Source organism: Nasonia vitripennis, chromosome 1 (genome assembly GCF_009193385.2).
Source record: "Nasonia vitripennis strain AsymCx chromosome 1, Nvit_psr_1.1, whole genome shotgun sequence".
In the NCBI taxonomy this organism is placed as follows: domain Eukaryota; kingdom Metazoa; phylum Arthropoda; class Insecta; order Hymenoptera; family Pteromalidae; genus Nasonia; species Nasonia vitripennis.
Genome location: NC_045757.1, coordinates 13,316,775 through 13,340,496, shown reverse-complemented (window position 1 = coordinate 13,340,496; position 23,722 = coordinate 13,316,775). Strand labels below are relative to the sequence as shown.

Sequence of the window (23,722 nt, the reverse complement as noted above, 5' to 3'; positions counted from 1 at the left end):
TTCGCGGAGACTAGTCAAAACGTTTTTTCATCGTGAAATTTGGAAGCGACCGCATCAACGGTCGATTGGGGGCGAGGCGAAGAGTCGCGACTGCCGGCGCGCGCGCGCACAACCGAAAACAACAGCCTATCCGTTAAATAAATATACGTCGTCATTTACAGTATTACTAGTAAATCTCTCAGTCACGCAAAAACACGCACTCATACACACATTAGCATCCGCGTCGTCCACCGAGTTCGCAGGAAGGTACACTTAACTACAATAGTCCTTCAAACGTCGCTTGCACTATTCGCTCCCGATTCCTTCGTAGACCTAGCACGCTTATCTGGATTGCTTTTCGTTTCACATCACGGCACGGATAACACAACGTCCAACAACAACAGCATCGACATCATCGTTATCGTCATCACCACGGTCGGTCAGTCTTCTTCTTCGGTCGTCTTCCGTTAGAGTCGCTTACGCGTGGTAACCGCCGAGGTCCCGTCGCGCGAGGCTGCCCCGGTGGATCTCCAGCTCCTCCTGGCGCTGCTGGTGCGACGAGGCGGAGAGCTGCTCCATCCTGCGGCTGCTCTCGCGGTTGCGCTCCCTCCTGCCAGTAGTGCCGGTCTCCCTGACGGAGCTGTACCGCGGCGTTTCGTAGTGGTGGCAAGCGCTGCCGTTCATCGGCAGGGTGGGGTACTGAGCGGGGTACCTGGGCGGCGGCGGTGGTGGCGGCGAGGGCGAGTTGGGCGCCGTCGTGGAGCTGGCGTTGCAGCCCTTGGGGCTGGTCTTGGAGCAGCGCGAGCTCTGGCCGCGACGCAGCGACTGGTGGTGGTGGTGGTTGTTGCCGTAGTGGTGGCCGCCGGCCGAGCCATTGTTCATGGGCGACACGAGGTCACCGTTGGCGGCGGTGCAGGCGGAGTTAGTGCAGAGCCGAAGGCTCTGCGAGCCGGGCAGCGTCCCCGGGTGGCGCATCTTATGCGCCGTCTCCCCATCGATGTAGGTGAAACCTTCGGCAGGAGTGGTGCCGCCGTGGGGCAGGAACCAAACACCTCCCGCGTGGTGGTTACTGGGGCTCGCCGCCCGAAGCTCTAGCTACAGTTCCGTCACCGGTATAGGTTTGATGCCGGAGGCTATCTGGTGGGCCTGTTGCTGCTGCTGCTGTTGCTGCTGTTGCTGCTGCTGCTGCAGGTGCTGCTGGTGCGCGGCGAGCTGCTGATGGTGGTGCAGGTGCAGCGGGTGCTGGTTCTGGGGCTGGTGCAGGTGGTGCCCATGGGCCGCGCGCACGATGTACTCGTCCTCGGAGAAGGTCTTCTGGTACTCGTGCTCCTTGCGCGATATCGAGCGGTTCTTCCACTCGTAGTCCTTAAAGGCATCCCGCACGCGACGTTTGCAGCGATAGTAGAGGATGAAGGCCAGTCCGGCGAAGAAGGCGATGCCGGCGGCGCAGAGGGTGGCCAGCAGCGCCTGCTGCCTGGGGTCGGAAAAGGCGCAACCGAGCTCGTCGGGTCGCATGCCCTTCAGGGATTTGCCTTGGAGGTCCCGGGGCTCGGCGCAGATCACCGGGCTGGAGTTCCTGGGTGCGAGTACGTCCGCGAGCCAGAGCACGCTACAGTCGCAGACGAGCGGGTTCTCGCTAAGGTCCAGCCGGCGCAGCTCGTTCCAGGCGACGAGGGACTCGCTGAAGCTGGCAAAGTTGTTGTCGCGCAGCATCAGGTGGCGCAGGTTGGGCAGGCCAGCTAGGGCACCGTCCTCGAGGCTGCTCAAACGCTTGTTGCTGTTGAGCACGAGGATTTCCAGGTTGCCGTTGTCGGAGAAGGCGCCACGCTTGACGGTCGTCAGGAGCGTGGCCCCGGAGACCTCGAGTTTCTTGAGGTTGCTCAGGCCCTTGAAGGCGCCGGAGCGCAGCGAGGTGAAAAAGTTTTGTCCGAGAGTGAGCTCCTCGAGCCGGGGAAGGGTCGAGAGCTGCTTCGTCGGCACCTCGCGCAGTTTGTTGGCGTTGAGCTTGAGGCTCTTGAGGGCGTTCAGTCCGCGAAAGGCCTCGTCGCTGATGTTGTCGAGGCCGGCGGCGGCGACGTCGAGGACGGCGAGCCTTTCGAGGCCGCGGAACGCGTCATCGGGCAGCGAGGAAAAGGCGTTCAGCCCTACGTGGAGCTCGGCCAGCGCGTTCAGCGGCGCCAGGGCCGGCGAGGGGATGCTCTGCAGCTGGTTGTCGTCGAGGTACAGGACTCGCAGCGAGCCGAGCTTCTGGAAGGCGCCGGGCTCGACGCTGGAGATCCGGTTCTGGCCGAGGTCGAGCTCCTCGAGCTTGTCGAGCGAGGTGAAGAGCCCGTTTGTCAGGGCCTCGAGGTAGTTGTTCCGGAGGTTCAGTACCGTCAGCGACTTGAGCCCGGTGAAGGTCTTCTCGGTGAGAGCCGAGATCTTGTTGTGCTTGAGGTGCAGCTCGACCAGCTGCTTCTGGGCCTCGAAGCTGTTGTCGGGGATGGTGAAGAGGTGGTTGAAGGACAGGTCGACGTTGCGCAGGTCACCGTAGAACTGGAAGGCCGCGGCGTCGACGATCTTGATCTGGTTGTCGCGCAGTACGATGCGCTGGATGCTCGGGTTCAGCGCGATCGGGATCACGTCGAGCTTCGCGCTGATGCAGGACACGACGAGCGTCTCGTCGTTGCAGATGCAGCCGTTCGGGCAGAAGGCAGCCTCGCCGGCCGCAACGCTGCTCGTCAGGATCACCGTGAGGAAGAAGGCGGTGGCCATCGTTATCCTTCTCTGCGTCTGCAACAGAAATCGAATGTGCGCGTTAGGAGACATCGAAAAAGATAAAGTGTTATTCAATTCGAGATTGTTTTCAATTCGTTCATTATGCGCCTTTCTGCAGTCTCTAGAACCGAGCGTTAAATCTCGGGGCGTTTAACTTAATTTTTTCGCTTTAAGTACCGGAGAACTCCTCGCGAGAGCTCGACTAAAGAACGGCATAATTCGCCGAGTAACTGCATTTTACAGTCGCGCGCTAAATGAAACGGGACACCCCGAGAAAGAGAGAGAGAGAGAGAGAGAGAGAGAGAGAGAGAGAGAGAGAGCTGCGGAGCCCGCCGAGAGATAAAAGAAGAAGAAAGTATATAGCAGCAGCAGCAATCCACACCCTTAAAAGCTCGTCCCTAATAAAGACATCAAAGATCGCTGCAGCTACTTTAAAAGTGTCTCGGAGTCAATCTTGTCTCTCGTCCCTCGCTCTACTCTACACCCTGTACCGAAGAGAGAGAGAAGCTCCTTCTGAAGCCATTAAGCACACGTGCTGGCGCAGCTCGCGCGCGCGCCTGCTTCATTAAAAAAGGAAGCTTGCGCAGCTACTGCATAGCCGCGAGAATAATGGGGTCGTCGTCAACGCAGCAGCTTTTTTCACGGCGAATGAAATCCTTTGCGAATCAAACGCAGCAGAAGCGCGAGATTGAAACGCGCGAGCGGCGCTTTTTCGCGAGATTACCAAGGCTTTTGTATGTATCGCGCGGCTGTATTACCTATGGCCGCAGGCAAGCCGAATGTCATTAGAGGAAGATTACGCGACACGCCGAACTTTGCGCGCAACTGACCTCGTTTTCTCGCGCGCTTTCATCCCCCGCGCTCGCGTCACAGTAATGACAGCTCTTTCCATCTCTCTCGCTCTCTTCCTGAAGCTCGCGATTTATGAGCTGCGTGTGTACGTATATGAAAGGACGCTTTAATGGAATACACATAGGGAACGCGCGTGCGTCGGCTCGCGCTCGCGTTATTTAATTTGGCAGATGGCGATGAAATATATACGCGACGGCGACTGCGGCCGTTTCAATACCGGAGAAGCACTTGTTTAATTGAAAACTGTCGCTGGCAGAACGCACCCGTGCGAGCGAGCGAAAGGGAGGATTTTCCGGGCGTTTTTTTTCGCTGGCCTCGTCGATATTCAAGCCGCGCGCGCGCTACTGCGCGTATAAATTATTTCCTGAGTAATAAAGTCTTTGTCCGACATTCGCGGCGCGCCGATTTTTATTGCGTGGCGAGAGATTATCAGCTGTTATTTATTCTTATTCGAGCTATACGCGAAAATTGGAAATACCGGGATTAGTGTTTTTTTTTTCAAAGGCGCGCGCACTCTAATTTATTTACAACGCGCGGTTCGAAAAGTGTTATTCGGTATTCACGTCGCGGTTCGCGTATAATGCGGGAGTGGGCCATCGCGAGCGAGGAAAAAAGGATTAAATTACGGGGAAAAAAGCTAGAGGCTTCTCGTTCGATTGATCGAGTGCGTACTCGACTCAACATGAATATGCGAAATTAATCCGCGGCATCGTTAATAATGCCAGTTATCGCTAATTTGCGTGGATTTGAAATGAAAATCGAGGAAAAGCGCTTAAAATATAAATCGCAGGCAGATAAGCCGCTGCTGAGAATGCATACCGATCTAAAAAAAAAAATAATTATAATAATCCTTCAGACCCTAATCGGAGCATACATTGTTCAAACAAGCAATCAGTCATCCGTCAAAGCTATGTATAACTTTGAAACCGCTCATAAAATCCACTTGTCAGCACCGGCGCGTATATCGGACTGGGCGCATCAATCATGCAAAACTGATCCGCTCGATTCGCTCCCGGCTAAATAATGTAAGTGCACAGAGCATATATCCAACTCTCGCACTGCTCGTCTGCAGTAATCGGCTTCCGCGATCGTTAGCGCGACGACAATTTCACCGGAAAATTGGATTAGGTGTGCAGCGGCGCCGCGATTGTAACTAGTTCCTCTACCGTCGCCTCGAGAGGAACGGAGAGAACGAGAGAAGACAAAGGCCGCGCTACGAGAGAGCGATTTCTGATTTCTGCACTGCAGTAATCGCGTGCGTCCGAGTTGGCACGTCGAAACTTAACTGCCTTTTCAGCGCGACCGTCGCGTATGCGCAGCCAGTCCGTCCGTATATAGAGGAAAGGAAGGTGTACATATAGGTATACATATATAGCACTGGCGATGTCGACGCTTGCGGGATAATGCTCCTCCCCCCCGCGCGAGTCTTGATTAGTTGCGCGGCTCGATTTTCTTGCTCGGACGTGACGGGCCGCGCTTGGCTCTATCGGAAAGTTTTGCAATTATGAGTTTGAGATCTATAGAGCCCTCGTGGGATTTTTGAGAAAAATTTCCGTGCGAGACTTTTCGTTGACGAAGCAGCAGCAACTGGTGCACAGAGGATTTGTTTTATTTCACTTGGGCACCTTTTTTGCTATGGCGAAGACGGATATACCGGGGCGTCGAAGCGACGAATCCCCGACTCGGTTTAATTTTTATAAATGAAACTTTGCATCTCCTCGCGTTATCGCGGGTGTCGTAAATCAACGCCGGCGAATTTCATCAAACTCGCTCTCCGTCTTTTCAATCCGCGCGGCCGATAACCCCCGTATTATACGGCCTGCTCGGCTGAAAAAAAGGAAGAAAGAAACGAGGGTGAGCAGAAATATATAGTAGACGCACAATACCGCGGTTCCGCGCTACTCGAGAGAGAAAAACAAGGATGTTTCGTTTGGTGAGCGATGACGCCTACGTAGGTATATGGTATACGCTTGCTTCTCTCCCTTTGCGCGCTCGCGGATGTCCTGAGGGGGCCGTCGAATCCGACAAAAGAAGAGTCGGAAAAAGCTGCTCGCCGCGCGGGATTACTCTCTGACTCCTTTTATTTCGCGAGGCTCCTTCACTCTTTCGCTCGCTTGTGTAGGTTCGCGTATGTGTGTGTGTGTGTGTGTGCGACAGAAGAGAAGGAAGGAAAGGGGAAAAAAGAAGAAGGAAGTCCCGAGGGGGTGATCGATGGCACGGCTAATCCCCGCTCGGACGAATGGAATCTTCGGCTCCGGGATTTTCGGAGGGCTGAGTGGAAAATTTGAATTCTCGTTAGGAGGATCCACGGGGATAATTGTGACGAAGGTGTACGAGGGAGACGTGAAAATTGAGTCCCTCGTGTATAAGAAGAGAGATAGATAGAGAAGGGGGTCAAAGACACCAGGCGCGCGGGATGAGAAAAATCGTGACACTGATGAGACGTCGATCGTGAAATATCGAAAACTCACTTTGGAAGCGGCCAGCAACGCGATAGCACAGCCCGTGATACTCTCCATGGCGCTTGGGGATATAGCGTGTGTGAGTGTGTCTACTCGACGATCAATTATTCATTCTTCATCACAGCCAACAAGCACGACACGACTCTCCAAATTTTCCTCTCATCTCTCACGCACACAAGATTCACTGCACTTTCTCTCGTGGAAAACAAGCGGACCACCAACGGTACACAGGGTCACTTCACAGGTACGACGCGCGCGACGACTAGACTGTAGCACCGAGTAGACTCCACACTTGTTTCGTGGCTCCGACTGCGTAATACTCGCTCTCTTCGGAAGCGAGTAGGAGAGAGAGAGAGCTCCGCTCAACAGGTAAGCCGCCGCTAGACTGTCGGGACCGGCTGCAGTGAGGAATGGACGGACCGCTGCATCCTGCGTTAAAAGGCTGCCGCCGCTACTGCCGTCGAGCCGCCAACTTTCTCTGCCATGCTATAGGCGCGCGAGAGAGACGCCACTAGCACACTGGCCTACGGCCAAGGGCAGAGGGGGAAATTTCGGAGGTTTTTTCTCCTCGGATACACCGCGCCAGGCAGAAAGAGAGAGATGGAGGGGGAACGAACGAAGAGAAGACGCGTATTATACGGGACCGGAATTGTTGGGGGACGACGGGTTTGGGTTAGTAGCGTAGCAGAGCTGCTGCTGTTCGTTACTCCGCTACTTACGACTTTGGGAAATGTTACACTTGTAATACTCTTTTTCGAGCAGTCGCTGATTTATTTATTTATTTATTTTTTTTTAAAACTGAAACGCGCAACTTTACTAGCTGAGCGAAACGAAAGCTGCGTCTCGAATTAGCATTTTCATAGACATAAAAAGCGAGCAACAAACAATAAACCAGTGCAATCCAAGAAAAAACAATGAGAGAGAGAGAGAGAGAGCAAGAAGAACTATGTACTACGTTATAAGAAGGAAGAAGATGGCCAGACTACTACCATCACTATGCACCTCTCTCGCTCGGCAGAAGAAAGAAGAGTAAGAGAGAGAAAGAGGAAGAGATAGTGCGAAAAATTCTTGGCTGCAGCAGCGGCGGCGGCGTCCGCGCGAGAGAAAGAGCAAATGAATATTTAATTTCCGCATATCTCTCGCGAGCCTCTCTCGAAGCTGAACTTTAACGGCCGAGGGGATTCCGGAGAACGGCCCTCTTTTGCGCGAGTCTTCTCTTTCCTCGCCTCCACTTATATATATAGAATAGAAAGAAATTGTAATGGAGCAGCAGCAGCAGCCCTCTCAAGCCTAATTCCCCGCCTGTTTTCTCCCTCCGCAAGTGAAAAGCTCGAGTGATAATAATGCAAAACAATGCCGCCGTCGCCGCACCGCACCGACGATTCTATTGCGGCCGCTTCTTCTCCTCATTCTTCTTCCCTTTTTTTTCGTGGCTCGTTATAGTTTTATCGCTGTAACGATTACGAGGCGGCAAGAGCAGTAGTCGCGGGGTTTTAGTGCGCGCGTCCCGGGAAATGGCTTCTCGATATCGCCTCTCGATCGTGAAATATTGAAATCTAATTGAGCCATTAGGCGTCATTATCATCGGGGCTATACTGGCAAATAGGACTTTCCCGCGCGCACGAGTCGTGAATTAATAATCGAGAACCGAGAGCGGTTTTTAAATGTATTATTAGAAAACGCTTCAACTACGAACGCTGTATTAGCCCTTAGTAACTCTTCCGATGATTCTTCCGGGCGGCTGATCGCATACACGAAACTCCCCAGCCACCAGCTCGAAGGACATTCATAATCCACAGCCGCGTTTCTCTATGAACGTGACGGGCATTATCCGGAAAAATGCGGGTCACTCAGAGCTCCCCGTCGAATATACCTAATGTTTTGTGTACACGGATATGGACGGAGTGGAAATACGTTCTTTTTTCCCGTCGTCACGCGCAGCAGTCGTATCGCCGAGAAAATTAATCCGTGCGCGCGCATGTTGTCGATGCATAAGAAAGGATGTTTGATTGAATTATTGTTTAATCGCCGGCGGAATATTCATTCGATTCCGTCGAGCAAATATAGCGCGCCGCTGGGAAATTCATTCGACGTGTTTTACGTGCATATTATACTCTTTTAAAAGCGCAAAAACCTTTCGCGCAGCGAATATAACGCGCGTTTATAAGCGCCGATGCGCGCATCATTTTTGCTTCCTCCTAGAGGAAGCTTTGTAATAGTAAAATTTTGAGTTTCGTCAAAACTTCTAGAAAATACTTTTTGGTGTGTTAGAAGTTCAAATCACGTGTTTTTACAAAATGTCCGTATGGATGTGTGTATGTGTGTGTGTGTGTGTGTGTGTGTGTGTGTCTGTGTATACCGTAATGTTTCTGGAACTACTCCGTCAATATCATTAAAATTTGACATGCATTTATATTTTTGGATTCTGAATTCGGGAAAAATATTTATTTTTTATTTTTCTAATTATTTTTTTTATGGCCAATTTTTGATTTTTGAAAAACACTATTTTGCGATTTTTTTTCAATAATCCCATCGTTACAAACAATTCAGCTAATATGCATTTGAAAGAGAATAAAATTACCTACTTTTCCCCGTTTGGTTCTCGGGATCGACCGCTTTGTTCGGCAGATAAAATGAAAAAGGTGATTTTTTTTTAAATTCATATCTCTGAAACTAAACATCACAACCTCACGAAAAAAATCATGTCGATGGATCACGTCTCAAACTATATCCCATTAATTTCAAGTTATTTGACTTATTAATTTTGTCAGTAAAAAATCGAAAATTGGAAAAAATTAGTTTGTTTTGTGACTCGATTACGGAAGTAAAAAGGCTTTATTGCACTTGTGATTTTGGGAAAAAGTAGATATTTTATGTGTCTTGACTAAGTTCATTGCGCAGCTTTCAAACCCCTATGGTTCTTAAGATATCAAGGTTTCAAATTTTTTTGAAAATTTTTTTATTTCTTATATCTCTAAAATAATGCAGTCCAATGCTTCAAAATTTTATTTGCTGATTCACCATAAAAAAAGCTATTTGCTGCTAAAATTTTAAACGATTTCGTCGAGCGGTTTTCAAGTAAAGAGCTAAAATGTAAAAACTGATTTTTCTCAAAACTTTTTCTTCCTCTTATAGAGGTGTCATTGCACGTCGTTAAAGTCCCTCCCTATGAATTATCCCTATGCAACATGTTTTGAGAGTAGAATTATACGGCACAATATATATTTGTTGTTTTTATAGTAAAATTATACGTAAGTTTTTTTAGATTACAATTTTATTCTCTTAATACGATAACTTTATTTTTACAGAGTTATCCTTTCATCAATATCTTCTTTTTCGCGATTTTGAGAGATTTTGATCGGATTTTTCTGATTATTATATATCTTTTGCTATAAGAAAATTGCTCCTACAGCAAAATAATTAAGCTTTGAAATATTTAAATTAGTATTCACATACTGTATCTTAAAACAATATTTTATTTATTGGAACAATAAATTTCGTTGGAGGAAGCTACGTGCCAATGAATTGGCAGCGGTTTTTTTATTATTATTATCGAGCTTTTTATTACTTTCCATCATAATGGAGTTAGATCGACGTGTGTACTGAATGCGAATCTTTCGAAGCTTGTCGCGTCGTTTGCGTATGAGCTGCATTGAAAAATCGAGAGCTGGAAATCCTTTAGAATGATTTTTAAAACGAACTGGCTGAAAATCGAACTGCACAGCGAGCGCATACAGTGTGTGTGTGTGTGTGTGTGTGTGTGTGATACTTTTCCAGGGCCATTGAAGCCTCGCCGCCCACTCGGGGAAGTTTTATAGATCAGAGTCGCCGAGGCAGAGCTCTCCGGGAAATTGGAATCTTAAATCGTCATCCCCGCGCAGCCTCGATTCTCGCTCGTATTTACGCGGCGGCAAAAAATTGCAATTTATATATTTTCCGCGAGCAGTGCAGCTCTCTCTCTCTCTCTCTCTCTCTCTCTCTCTCTCTCTCTCTCTCTCTCTCTTTCTCCTTTTATCTCTGCGCGCGTCTCGATTTACAGAGTGGAAGAGAGTAAAATATCGTTGATAAGCGGCAGCCGAGAGAACGGGTTTTAAAGTTGCGTATAGTGTAATTTGAAGATAAACGAAATTTACGGTCGGAAGTTTTAGCATAATGCTTAATCACCGATATTTATATCTCGCTCGCGCGTCTCTACTCTTCTCGCGAAACAACGCGCAACAGCGTACTGCTCTCTAATCGTGCGTCGTGCTGTACTCGCAAAAGAGGTCAGAAATTCACACGAGGCTACCGAAAAAAAGAGCGTCGAACGGCTGCATACTCCCGGAATTTTTTTCAATATCGGTAGCCGATCCCTCAGCTGTTCTCTCTCCGATCGTCGGCACGCGACCGCAGACTGCAGACTTTTTTTGCTCCGCACGCCACACGCAGACAATATGCAAGAGACATTAAGAGACACACGCGGGCGCATCAGGTGACGCAAGATGGCACGCGCTCCCCCCGAAAACAGCTGAACCGCTGCAGCAGCAGCAGCGCAAAAAGGGAGAGAAGCAGCTACGGCAGCGCAGCCGCTCACCGGCTGGAACACACACGCTCCATGAGCGCAGCGAAGCCCGATATCGGCGCTGCCGATCGCTATACTGCCGAGCTTTACGCAAAGTAGATGCTTGATTATTCAACGTGCCGCCGTTCGTTCGTTCGTTCATTCGTTGGCCCTGCTCGCGCCGCTTTAAGCTGGCCTGACTTAATGCATTGCCGGGGATATGTATGTATAGGTGGCTGCAGAGTATATACCGCTGCGGAGAGCCTGATAAAACGGCTGCGCGCGAGCGCAAGGATCACGTTTCAGGAGAGCGTGAATGCAGGAGAGAGTGAGCGGCCCTTTGTGGTGTTTGTGTGCACGTGTATACACTATACACGCGGCTATATGCGCGCGCGCGCAAACGTCGGTGTATAGGGGGATCGTTAGTTTTCGCGGCTACCGTTGAATAGCCCTGTTTACGGGAGCGAACGATTTCTTGTGAATAAGCGAACGCTTTTCGGCGGCGTACAGCGGCAAGGGACTGTTTGTGTGTGCTCCGTCAAAAGAAGCGTGCGTTTTTGGGCGAAACGAGAGATTGTGATCGATAGGCGCATCGATGGATTTTGGATGAAGCTTGTTCGTGAATTTTGACACGTTTTCATAAGGCCGATTATCGAATTTCTCAGTATTCTATAGGAGAGTTTTTTCTGAACTCATTGTTTCAAAAAAAGGAGACGAAGTTAGAGACAACGGTGTATAAATATAGAAACACGAAAGCGCTTATTCGCCACCTATCTTTGCTGGCCAGAGACTATACTCGGAGAGTTAAAGCGATGGGAGAAGGACCAGTTCAAAAACTGCTGTGTGTCGCAAATCAAAATTAACGGTTTTGATCAGAATTCATTGTGGCACAAGCTTGAAAATTTGAAAGATCGTTCCAATAGATATAGGTCGCGGGATAGTCTCGAGACAATGACGACCCTACATAAGAAAGGAACATACGTACCGAGTCTTAATCTCGGCACCGAGAGAGCCAAAAGCGCGCGCGAATAAAGTCGCCGGAAAGAGCCGTCAGTAAAAACTGCGTCGAGAGAGAGAGAGAGAGAGAGAGAGAGAGAGGAGAAAAACGAGGACTCTCGTCTCGTCCCAATCCAAATCCCGTCCTCATAATAACCCAATCCCCCATAAAACGCAGGAGGATCTCCTCCCTCGCTCAAACAAAAGCTCCTTCCGAGTAAAAGCTCCCATCTCCCTAACTCCCTTCACACACATTTCCGCGTAAGTACAATCGATAAAACTGCACAATTACGCCCCGGTGCGCCGCGGAGCTTCTCGCGGGATTCGAAAGCGCTGAGGCTATATAGCCGTGCCATGTAAGACGCCGAAGGAGAGAGGATTACAGCCCCGCGGGCAAACAAAATTTCGCGGTAACCCAAATTCTCTCCTCCTCGTGCTATAATGTGTGCGGTGAGTAACTTCTCGACGGCGATTCCGGCGAGGCAGACAGGAGATTTTAAAGTAGGCCGCGTACATATACCTACTCGCGCGCGCGGATATAGTGTTGACCGATCCGCGGGGGATATTGCGAATTTTCGAGGCTCGAAGCTTTCCCAGGGAGTATTTCGGGAGGTGAGCGCTCCATTGTTATGCGCAGCTCGTCGTCGCGATAAATTTTAAAATTCCAACAACGAGAGCTTCCGAAAAATGTTTCTCCTCGTCGTCACGTTGGAATTTTCGAAAATATTATACGCGTCGACGATGGACTGCTGCTGCGGCCCTGGCGAGACTACTCTCCGGATTAAAATTGCAGGAGGAGAGCAGAGAAAAAAAGTAGCAGGAAGAGCAGGAGGAGAAGAAACAACGGCGGCATTTCTTGTTAAACAAGGCAAGTTGCTCGTGAAAAGTTGATTGCAGGAAGAGAGAGCCGGCTACTTTATACATGAATAACTTCTGAAGCCCGCGCGCAGCTCCATACTACAAAGAGAAATTTATATCGCCATTTTTCAAGCGGAATCTCGCGCTGCTATGCTCGCGCATAAAAAGTTCTGCCGTTGAGCTTCTCAAACAGAGGGCTGGCAATATCGGTGTATCCTTTATTTTTTCTTCGCGTGGAGCCTCGTCGTCATCGTCGCTACATAAATAAGTAATCCACTGGTGCAGCCAAAACAAGCCGCTAAAACACGCTGTGAAATCTCAAGAGAGAGTAGCAAGCTTCGCGATCAACGAGCTTGACAATCAGCCGACTTTAATTGCATCCGATGCCCACACACACCAACACGACTCCCCGACGTTCTTCTTAATTTACTTTCCGTCAGTGTCCGGCGGCGGTCGCATCGACGTCTCCTCTACAAGCTTCTACTCTCTCGACCTTTGAATAGCCGAGTGAACGACATCGCGCGCGCACACACCCACACTCGTGTGTATTTACTCTCTTCTCGAGCCTCTCGTTTCTCCAACGCGCGAGCGCGAGTCGCCCACTAATGGAAAACAAGGATATATCTTGGCGCGCGGCGCTCTGGTGACCGCACACACCGCCAATCTCCCAGAGGAAGCCTCCCCCCCCCCCCGAAACTCTCTATCCTGATTTTTCCTGACCCATTTGCGAAACAAATTATAGTCGGGATTGCTGCAGCAGCCTGGGCTTATACAGTTTTAAGGAGCGACCCAAGCCAGAGGCTCGAGTACGAAAACGCGGCGCGCGGGAGAAGCTGAATTATGAATGGGTACCAGTTTGGCCTTTTCTTCTCTGGGAGAAGAGGTGACGTTGTAACGAGTGATATTGGCGTCCCAAGGATTAATTTCTGATACGGGTCGTTATTCGTGAGCTGTATCACTTTGACCGAAAATTCGCGAACGTCATCTTACACGCCCACCTACACATGTAACACTAATGCACGGATTGTGTATAACCGGATTCACGCTTTAATCCGTTCCATAAATATACAAAGCCTCTCGAAATCGAAGAGCGGACTCGTTTATTCCTCCGCGTAATCTCGTTAGGCATCAAAGTACCACTTTGCTCGCCTGTACTACTACCCGAAAATTGGATTAAGAAAATACATATTCACCGCTGAGAGTGAGTGAGAGAGCTAAAAATGCAGTCTGCTCTCTCGTCATCCACAAATCATTAAGCATATCTGAATAATCCTCGTCGAGCGAGAGAAGCAGCAGCAGCAGCACTCAACGCACATCCCCTCGCGAAAATTCATATACACGCAGCGTCAGCCACTTAACCCTCGCAACACAAAGCCTTTCCACCACCCCGCATCTCAAGCTCGGGAAACTAATACAATCAATCCCACAACGCCACCGCACCGCACGCATAGTGCATCATCAGGCATCAGCGCGGCCAGCAGCGCATCTGTCGATTTTTCCTGTATATCAACGCAGGTCCCGTCACCCTCGCATCGCGCGCGCGGGGGCTTTAATGACAGGGTAATGACGCCAGCCGTCGCTGTATTACCAAGATTGAACATCAACCGCGCTGCGTTAATTCTACGGCGTGTAATTGAAATCTGCCATTGCGGGAACGTCGAGGAAAAAAGCCATCATCAGTCGCTATATTTATAAAGAAGAGCTATCAGAGCACAGTGCAGCCGCCGCCGCGATGATAAAACCGTACACACAGAGCATATATATATATATATATATATATATATATATATATATATATAGCAGCAGCTCTCGCCTAATTATTTACGAGCCACTCGGACGAAGTGACGCGCGGGATGCGGTGGTCGCCGAGCGTCAATGTGCCGTGGCGAGCGAGCTAACGCTTTACTTGTTTAGCCGAGAGCGGTCCGGCAAGCGCGCGCGAGTTCTCCAAGTGGAGAATTAATGTACAACAGTGCTCGGTGAATAAGTTACGTGGCTATTACACTTGCGGTAATAGGCGCGTGCGTGTACTTCATAATTCAGGCTTGTTGTTTAACAATGACGCGATAAATGGAGGATTCGAGTTGTATCAAGCGGAGACGAGCGTTATATATGAGAATACAAATGGAAGGTGTGCGCATCTATCTCCTCGCTATGTATACGTTCACCGCGTAGACGATCGAGAATGAGGGAAGATCAAAGAGGCACGCACGGATCCATATATAGCAGAAGCTTGAATACTCATCAGTATTGAAAGCTCATAGCCCTGCACGCCTGTGCGCAGTTCTCTCGCTCCTCGTCTGATGTGCGAGTATACGGTCCCCGCGCGAGCTCCTCGCTATATGGAACGGCTATCGATCGTCGCTTCGAGACCCGGGCATCAGAGCGACAAGCTCTATGTAGCGGAGAGAAGTGGCGCTGGGACTTTTCATTCTCGTCGTCGTCGGCGGGGCGAGCCCGAGTTTCTCGAGCCTCGCGGGAGTAGCCCAAGTTCGGGGTGATAGACACACGAGCGCCCCGGTGAATTTGAATTTCTCTCGGATGACTTTGCTCCCTTCCCTGCTACTTTCTTCATTTTTACACACACACACACACACACGCCCTAGCCTCTGTGGTGTAATTCATCCCTCGAGAAGCTCGCTCGCGTTGCTCCCGCATATATGCACGCGACTACTTTTCAACTCTTTTTGTTCTGATTAAACGCAGGATTTCGATCGGAGCTGGACTTTGACGCCGCGATTCAAGTATGCAGATGCGACGCGCTTGATGAAACCCGAGTTACGCGTGCAACCTAGTCGTCGGGAGTTTAATTTGCGCCATGCTATACGCGCGCGAAGTAGAGGATACTCTGGCGGGGTTGCAGAGCCAGTTCGTCGCGGTACCGCGAATTTAATTTACCCAAACGCCATCATCCCCTTAAGCTGTTTGAGCTCGGCTATTTCAGCGTCCGCGTAAAGAGATGAGACTTTTATACGGCTAATTGGCGCGATCGCCCTGCAACGTGTATAAGGAGGCGGCGATGGAAACCGGAAGCCTCTTCGAAATTACCGCGAGGGAAAGGGTCAACTCGCCGCCGGCTAAATTCGCGCATAATTGACGCGGAACACGATTATTCCATTATTCAGAGTCAACGCAGCGCTAGTGCAGAGCGCGGGTTTCGCCTAATCGCACGGCAGCTGTGTTTTCTCATTTAAACGCCTGCGCCGCGCGGAGAGTGCACTGCTCTTTTAAGGGGCTGTGCAGCTCGCGCGCGCGCAAATGAATGGGACTTCGGTATATAGCTATATAGGCGATATTTGCGAGGTGCATGGCATTCGTTAGTGTATGCGCGCGGACTTTAGTTTCGAAGACGAAAATATATACACAGCGTACATTAGAAGCCGACTAAAGCCGGGAAAGAGAGAGGCTGCTCTGCAAGGCGAGAGAGAGAGAGAGAGAGAGAGAGAGAGAGAGAGAGAGAGAGAGAGAGAGAGAGAGTGAGGGAGAGAGCGAGTGCCGCTGCAGAAGAGCCGGTGGTCTTATGGGAAATTACACTATGAGCTTCGCCCGGCATTACGTAAGCCACCCTCTCTCTCTCTCTCTCTCTCTCTCTCTCTCGGTCTTCCTCTCGGGTCGGTAACTCCCTAACCTCCATCTTCGCCTCCTCTTAACGTCACCGCGCGATTGCAGCCGACGTATTCCAGCGACGGTACAGGCTTCCCTCTCTATATGTACGTATGTGTGTGTGTGTGCGTGTGTGTGTGGGTGTGTGTGCGTGTTTCAGACGAGGCGTATAGAAACTAGAAGACTGGAGCACGCGAGCAGCGTTAAACCGTACGCCGCTGCACGTCTGACGCTACACTACAAAAAGGTCAAGCGGTGGCGCTGCTGCGAGCCGGGCGAAAGGCTAAGCCCTTAAAACCCGCTTATTTGGGGATCTCCTTTGGCCAAAAGAGAGAGAGAGAGAGAGAGAGAGAGAGAGAGAGAGAGCGAGAGAGAGAGAGAGAGAAAGAGAGAGAGAGAGAGAGAGCGAGAGAGAGAGAGATACGCTATACCGTACGCTGCAGGGCGAAGGGGTAACCGAGCGCACACAGCCGATGGCCCCCTATATACGCTGTACGTGTAAAGAGCTGGGCCCGAGAGTATCCGTGTGTATGGGTGGCTGCGGATATATGTATATAGTGAGAGAGAGAGAGAGAGAGAGAGAGAGAGAGAGAGAGAGAGAGAGAGAGAGAGAGAGAGAGAGAGAGAGAGAGAGGAGCCAAGAGCAGGAGGTGTGGCAAGGAGTATCTAAAGTTCGCGAATATACCGTTGCTGACGGAAACGAGCTGGATCGCTGCGGAACATCCCCCGAATTCTCTCTCTCTCTCTCCCTCTCGCTCGCTCTCTCCGCCCCGAGAAATCTCGCTTGGGATTGAGGATATCGGACTTGAGAATTTCGTGTATATCTATACAGGCCGCGGGAAAATAGCTCGCGCGCCTGGTAACTCGCTGGCCTTGTTACGTCGCCGAAAAAGCCGAAGAAGAAGAAAAGAAGAAGAAGTCTGTGCAGTGTCTCTTATACTTATTGCGGAAAAGCCCGCCGAGTTTTATATATTCGAAGGATATACCGGCTGCTTTGTGTATCGGGGGTGTGCGCGCGCGCGCGATCCACACCGACGCGAGATTTACCGTTGCTGTTTCGGGGCGCGAGAAAAGGACTGAGAGATTTAAGGAGCGAAGAATCGAGGAAAAACAAGCGAGTAAATAACTCGATGAAAAAACAGTCTTATTTCCTTTGGGCCTCAAAAGTCCTCAACTTCACGCGTCGTTCGATTTTTATCAACGCGGTTTAGCTGTTTGACTCCGAGAAAAAAACTTTCCCTCGAACTTCGACAGGGGGGAGAACGAAATAGAGACGACGACGACGACTATACGACGTCGGCGGGATCTCGAGAGAAGTCGCGTGTCCCGTGTTGTTGAAGGAATATAAAAATCTGCGAGCGACGCCGGCAAGAAAGAGCGAGTTGAGGCTTTTCGAGCGGAAAAGTGCCGTTTTTCAAAGGAGGCCGCTGCCGCCGAGTACCAGTGAGAAGAGAGAAAGAGAGGAAGTATCTACGAGCTTCTTGAAGTTTTTATGCCTCGACGAAAGTTGGTAAGTTAGGGCATTTATTATGTAAGTTTTTACAGCTCGACAGTTTCCATTAAGGCAAAAGAGATAGAAAGAGAAGAAGTGCCCGCGAGATGTGGGACGAAGTCAGAGACAGATGGAAAAAATAGTGAAATGACGGGCATAGATCCGTCGAATGTACTGTTGTTCCCGGCGTGCTTTGACGGTTTTCGCCCTCGATCTCTCGCGACTTTCTGCTCGGATGAGCTTCGTAGCGGCGGTGCACCTCGCTACGTCTGTTTGTTCCGATGGAAAACACTGCGAACGCTCGCCGGTTTTTCTTCGCAGAGTACCTCGATCTCGCTGCAAGCGATATACCGTTATAGTAGCAATGATTATCGTATATCATATAATAAAAGCAAGAGGAATAATCGCTCGTTTGTAATTCGCAATCATCGAGATCAATCAATTCGATAAACGCCCTATGAATTCCGAGAATCGATTCGAAACATCATTGAAACCCTCCAGTTCTAGCGTTCTGAATTAATGCAAAATTGTACTTGGCTATAATCGCTAATTAATTTCGGCATATTATATATTGCGTATAATTATTATTCATTTTTCTTCGTCGATCGTACGCGAGTGAGATCCAATACAGCGCTCTCGCGCCTGATTCAAAAGTCCCGCAACAGTGCCCTACATAAAGGCAAAACAAAAGAGAGAGAAGCCGCGAGCGCCGCTACGTCTGTCATCGGCACGGCGGAAATCGTTATTTAGCTTTTCCGGGTCGGCCCGCCGGAAACAAAGTCCCCTGTATAGTATATATCGGGAGGAATCGGAATCGCGCGGGCGCTCGCGAGATTAAAGCCGGAATTCGACTGGAGCGTCGCGCAGCTGCTCGAAAATCGCGCGGAAAAAGTCGTCAGGGGGAGATAAAAGCGAGGGTAAAACAACGACTACGACGACTATACACGAGACGACCGTTCGTTCGATCGGTGCAAATCCTCTGCGCGCTTCTTTTTTGCGCAGGGCGTCCTCTCCGCTGCTCGTCGGAGAATATATAGTTCCCTGCACGCGGAGCTCCCGATATTTATTCACGGTATCGTTTTCGCGGATTGCAAAGGGAAAAACGCGCGACGAGCGAGCAAGCGCGGAGAAAATGAAAGAGAGACAGCGATAGAGAGAGAGAGAGAGAGAGAGAGAGCTGATGCCTCCGCACGCGATGCTGATTGCTTCCTCGGTCAAAGTATTTCGCGTCGCGCTTTGACGTTAGATCGTGGAATGAATTTCCTTCGAAATGTCGCCGCGTCAAACGCCTTTATGTCCCTGCGATGCGGCACTGATGCTTTTATGAGGGTGAGAGAGAGAGAGAGAGAGAGAGAGAGAGAGAGCCAGAGTACAGCGTGTCGGAGCAAATGGAATTAGTCACGACTGTGCTATCGGGATAGATTGCGCTTTAGCATAATGGCCAGAGAGGTTTATCCGCGCGCGCGCATCAGCGAGGAAACTAGAGGGCCGCGCGCGAGATGGATATTTTGAGCGACAGCGCCGGTGCGTAACGCCGTGACGCTCGTACATCAAGTTCCCGCGTGTTTTACAATTCGCGAGCGACAAGCTGCGAGCCCAATCTGCCGGACGCTCATGCATATAGCACGTGTATGCGTATATGTACGCTGCTAGAGAGAGAGGATGGTTCGTTGCTCCCCGGGCCGCAGAGGTTCGGGTTATTTGTTTGAGGAAGCACTTAACGCGGCCCGGAGAGTGCGGAGAATTTTCGAGCCGAGGATGTCGCTCATTTTCGGGCTAACTTTCTCAGACTCACGTGATGGCCTGCGGTAATGGAAGTGTCACGCGACTCGAGACCCACCTGTAACAAAAAATAGAAGAGCCTGCTTTTAGATAATACTCGTAGCGTGTACACGTCGGGAAAACTTATTACTCCAATTATACGAGGAGCTGAGCAGGCAATTTTTCGCGCATCGCCCTCCTCTCTCAGAAATCACGTCATTACATCCTTCCGCTCCGCGATATAAATCCCACTTCCAGCCATTACTGCTGCTGTGTATACGTATACACACACTCACAGCACAGATATTACGGGCTTCTTCCTTTACCTTCGGCCGCCGCCACCAACCAGTACGTATAACAGTACGGTGGCGCATCGAGCTTTTAGGCGTGCGTGCGTAGGTCCTTTTAATTCGACGAAATGTTCGCCCTGCTCCGAGCCAGCTACTATATATACGTGCGAATATACACTGTGAGGTGGGTATACACAGAAACCGCGGCGGCCGAGAGGCTGATTTATGCGCGAAGGAAGCCGGCTTAATTTGCCAAAGTGATTTGTAATTTCGGAAATAGATTTATACACCGCACGGAGGCGCGCCGCTGCTATACCATTCTTTCGCGCGAGCGAGAGAGCTCGTAATTAAGAGTACATGCGAGGGGGCTGCTTTTTTACGGGCTACTCTCTCTCTCTCTCTCTCTCTCTCTCTCTCTCTCTCTCTCTCTCTCTCTCTCTAGCGGAGAGTACAAAGGGCTGAGTTATATACCGTCGGCTCTTGCAGGGTTGTTGAAGCCGATCGAAATGAGCGCGAAGTGTGCGATGTAAGCGCGACAACGCGACGAAGAACTCGCGGCGCTATGTACTAATTCGAAGGCACTCGAGCAGATTACAAGCGAAACTCACACACGCGATATCGTCTCCCCGCGAAGAAGGAAGAAGGAGTAGTATACAGCGTGCGCGAGCGAAAGAGAGAGAGAGAGAGAGAGAGAGAGAGAGAGAGAGAAGCGGTAAAGCTTCTGAAGAAGAAGTTCCGCAGAAGGAGAACGCCCGGAGCGCTGCGGCTCGTAAACTTGGCTATCACGGACGAGCGAGGAGGCCATTTGGCTATCGGAGCCGCTACCTTCCGAGCCACTCTCGGTGTCTAGTCGCTCCTCGCGTACACACGGACACACGTACACGAGCACACAGTGTGCGGCATTGCGGAGCTCCTGAGAGCTACAATAGCGCGCGCGGGCAACAATGAGGTCCTATACCGCGGAAAGCTCCTCCACATAGAGAGGGAGAGCGTTTTAATGATGCACTGACGAATTATGAAGTGGCGAGAGGAGAGCTGCAACGTAGCAGCAGCAGCATTCAGCGAAACGGATAATGACCGGTATAGAATGAAAGACGAGGGCTGCCGAGTGGGAGAAGTGCCGCGGCAGACATAACTTCCGCAGCCGGCGCTCTCTATTTCGCCGCTACGTGATTCGCGTACGCGGCTTATGATTCTCTTCCTCGCTGAGACCGGGTGACGCTCCTACGTGCGCTAGGTGAGATATCTCCCCGCATTTTTCCAGCCTCGATCCTCTCTCTTTCTCACAAATAAGGTAGACCTGCACTGAAAAAAAAACACAGTCGTTTCTGCTGTAAAGTCCGGTAGTTTTAACCGTTCTGCCACCGTAACGACTGTTCAGTAAGAACAACGGTGTGCCACTGGTAGTTTTGGCGAGTCGCGACTCGTAAAATTGGTCGCTTACGCGGGACACCAGCAAAAAAGACCGAACTGATTCTTTAAAACTGCTGAACTCTACGGTAATCTTGGCGAGTCTTCGTACAATGATGGATTACTGGTGCGAGTTCAGTTAAAATGGCTGTGTTTTTTTTCAGTGTGTAGGAGGCTAGCGGTACAGCCGCGCACCCCCCGGCGAGATGAAAGAGCGAGATATGCGCGCGCGAGAGGGCAGAGACGTATAGCGAACGAAATGAAGGAACAAACGAGCTACGAATAGCCGGGCGGCGTCCCCTTGCAGCCTCCGAAATCAGTTAGGTCGTTACTCGGACTCGGGACATTTATTGTCTAGAACAACGAGAGCGAGCGAGAGAGCCAAGAGTTGACGTTCTCCTCCCACACTAGCTCACTCACTGCCCTTTGTGAGCTGCCGCTCGCGCGAGGGAAGATTTCGAGGAGTCGGCATCAGGCGGCTTTCCTTACGCCCCTTTTGTTTCTATAATACCTGAAGCTATCCGAAATCGGGATAAATAGAATGCAGCGGTCCATATGCACGTCGTGTATCGAATCAATATTTACCCGGCCTCTCGTCCATATGGATACATCTCTCTTTGCGGCGCGATCACACGCTCTCGAGTGTGCGAGCGCTTTCATACACATGGCTAGGGCACGCGACCGTTGCCGCGCGCGCGCATGAGCTCGAGTTATGGATAGAGCAGAGCAAGAGAGAGAGAGAGAGAGAGAGAGAGAGAGAGAGAGAGAGAGAGAGAGAGAGAAAGAGAAATCGTTTAGCGGAAATGACTATTTTCGCTTGGTTAACTCGCAGCTGCTGCGGCCCGATTATTACTCTTCGCTCTTGCGAATTGAAAGACGATTGAAACGCGAGTGCGTCGAAAATTAAGTTTTCTTTGCTCGAGAGAGATGTTATGCGTTTGTCGAGAAGACTCTCCTTTGTGGACTTGACGCGGAGATTTCGCGACGTTACTCCTCCGCGTATATTATAAGCACGAAGAGTGTCTCGAGAGCGAACGATACGAAATAATTCGAAGTTCACATGCTCAAAGGGTCGCTGACGTTTCTTCACATATGAAGAAACCCCAACGCCCCTTTGAGCATCGTAAATTGAACTTGCGCATGTACACCCTCAAGTAGGATGCTATAACTCCGTTCGAGGGGAACCGTCCTTTCCAATTACGCTGAGAGCGAGAAAAGGGCACACACGGTAGCTTTTTTCTGGCTTATCAAAAATGTAATTAGATCGCGAGCCGAGACCTCGAGCACGCGCACATTGTCGAAATTATTATATCGTCGTTCGCGCATAATTAATGCGTGTATATATGGCATAGGCCGAATAGAAAATAATCCCGAGGGTGTCGTAAACACCACCGCTCGTGTAACCGAACTCCATTAACGCGAATTAAAAATTGTATACTAGGCTACCCGCCAGCGCGCTACGGAGAGATTATAAGACTCGATCCTCGGCCTGCGTGTCGGGATTCTATTCGAGATTGCCTCTCTCTCTCTCTCTCTCTCTCTCTCTCTCTCTCTCTCTCTCTCTCTCTCTCTCTCTCGAAGAGCACGATTCTTTATCAAACAAGATGAGTGCCAATGCTGAGAGGATTACTGGTTGGGCTGCACAGAATAAGCTAAAACTTAATGTTGCTAAAACTAAAGCAATTGTCCTGGGCTCTCCCTACTACATAAACGCATTACCCTCAACAGCTAACACTTTCATTAACATAGGGGGTGCCCAGGTCAGCTTTGAATCTTCCGTGCGTAATCTGGGATTGGTGCTCGACTCTAAGCTTACGTGGAGGGAACATATTACACAAGTATGTAAGCGTGCTCACACACTAATGTACAGGCTTTACTTTTTCAGGAAAAGCACCAATCTCAGGTTGCGCAAGCACTTAGTGCAGGCCCTCCTGTTTCCTCTTATAGACTATTGTTCCCTCGTATACTGTGACCTGACGCAGGAACTCGACCTAAAACTTCAGAGGCTCGTGAATACAGGAATTCGGTACATCTATGGTGTAAGAAGAGATGAGCACATCTCCCCATACAGGCGGGAGTTGCAGTGGCTAACCACTGCCGGACGCAGGAAGTATTTCACTGTTTGTTTCCTAAGAAAAATGTTTAACACAGCCGTACCATCATACGTACTGGCATACTTTGACTTCCGCGTGACACTTCGGCCTGTTAGGGGGGAGGTGATACCTCTAGATATTCCGACATTCGCGACGGAGACGCTGAGGAACTCGTTTCATATCAGCGCCTCATACCTATGGAACAACCTACCATCTCACATTCGTAACACTACATCTGTCTCAGGTTTCAAGAGACTAGCTAAAGAGCACTTTCTTGAGCTTGAAAACACAAACACTTGAATCGCTTGTACACATTTACTCAAACGCACACACACACACGCTTGTACCAATTCACGCAAACGCACACACTCATACACTCTCGCTTGACCCATCTTCACATTATCATACTATCACAATACACATTTTTGCTGTCTACTATTCCTGCTGTATACAATTTATCGTACAACATATTGTTTTTTTTTTTTTTTTTTACATGGCATTTGGAACTCGAAAGTTCATCGCCTCATCTACGCAAGCCTTCCACGCTGCCCTATCTTGTGTCAACCCCACCCAAGATGTACCTCTCCGATCGACACCCACCCGTCCTATTTCTACTAGATCCGCTTTTA

At 50.0% G+C, this 23,722-nt stretch overlaps 1 protein-coding gene across 1 annotated transcript in view; it reads right to left on the bottom strand.

The window, feature by feature from the left end:
- Positions 1-329: 329 nt before the first annotated feature.
- The window catches only part of LOC100115549 (leucine-rich repeat-containing G-protein coupled receptor 4), a 216,004-nt gene continuing 192,611 nt past the window's right edge, over positions 330-23,722 (bottom strand). The window contains 1 exon segment of the mRNA XM_032602330.1: positions 330-2,751. Within this exon segment, the coding sequence (XP_032458221.1) occupies positions 457-2,751 (2,295 nt within the window). The 3' untranslated portion in view covers positions 330-456.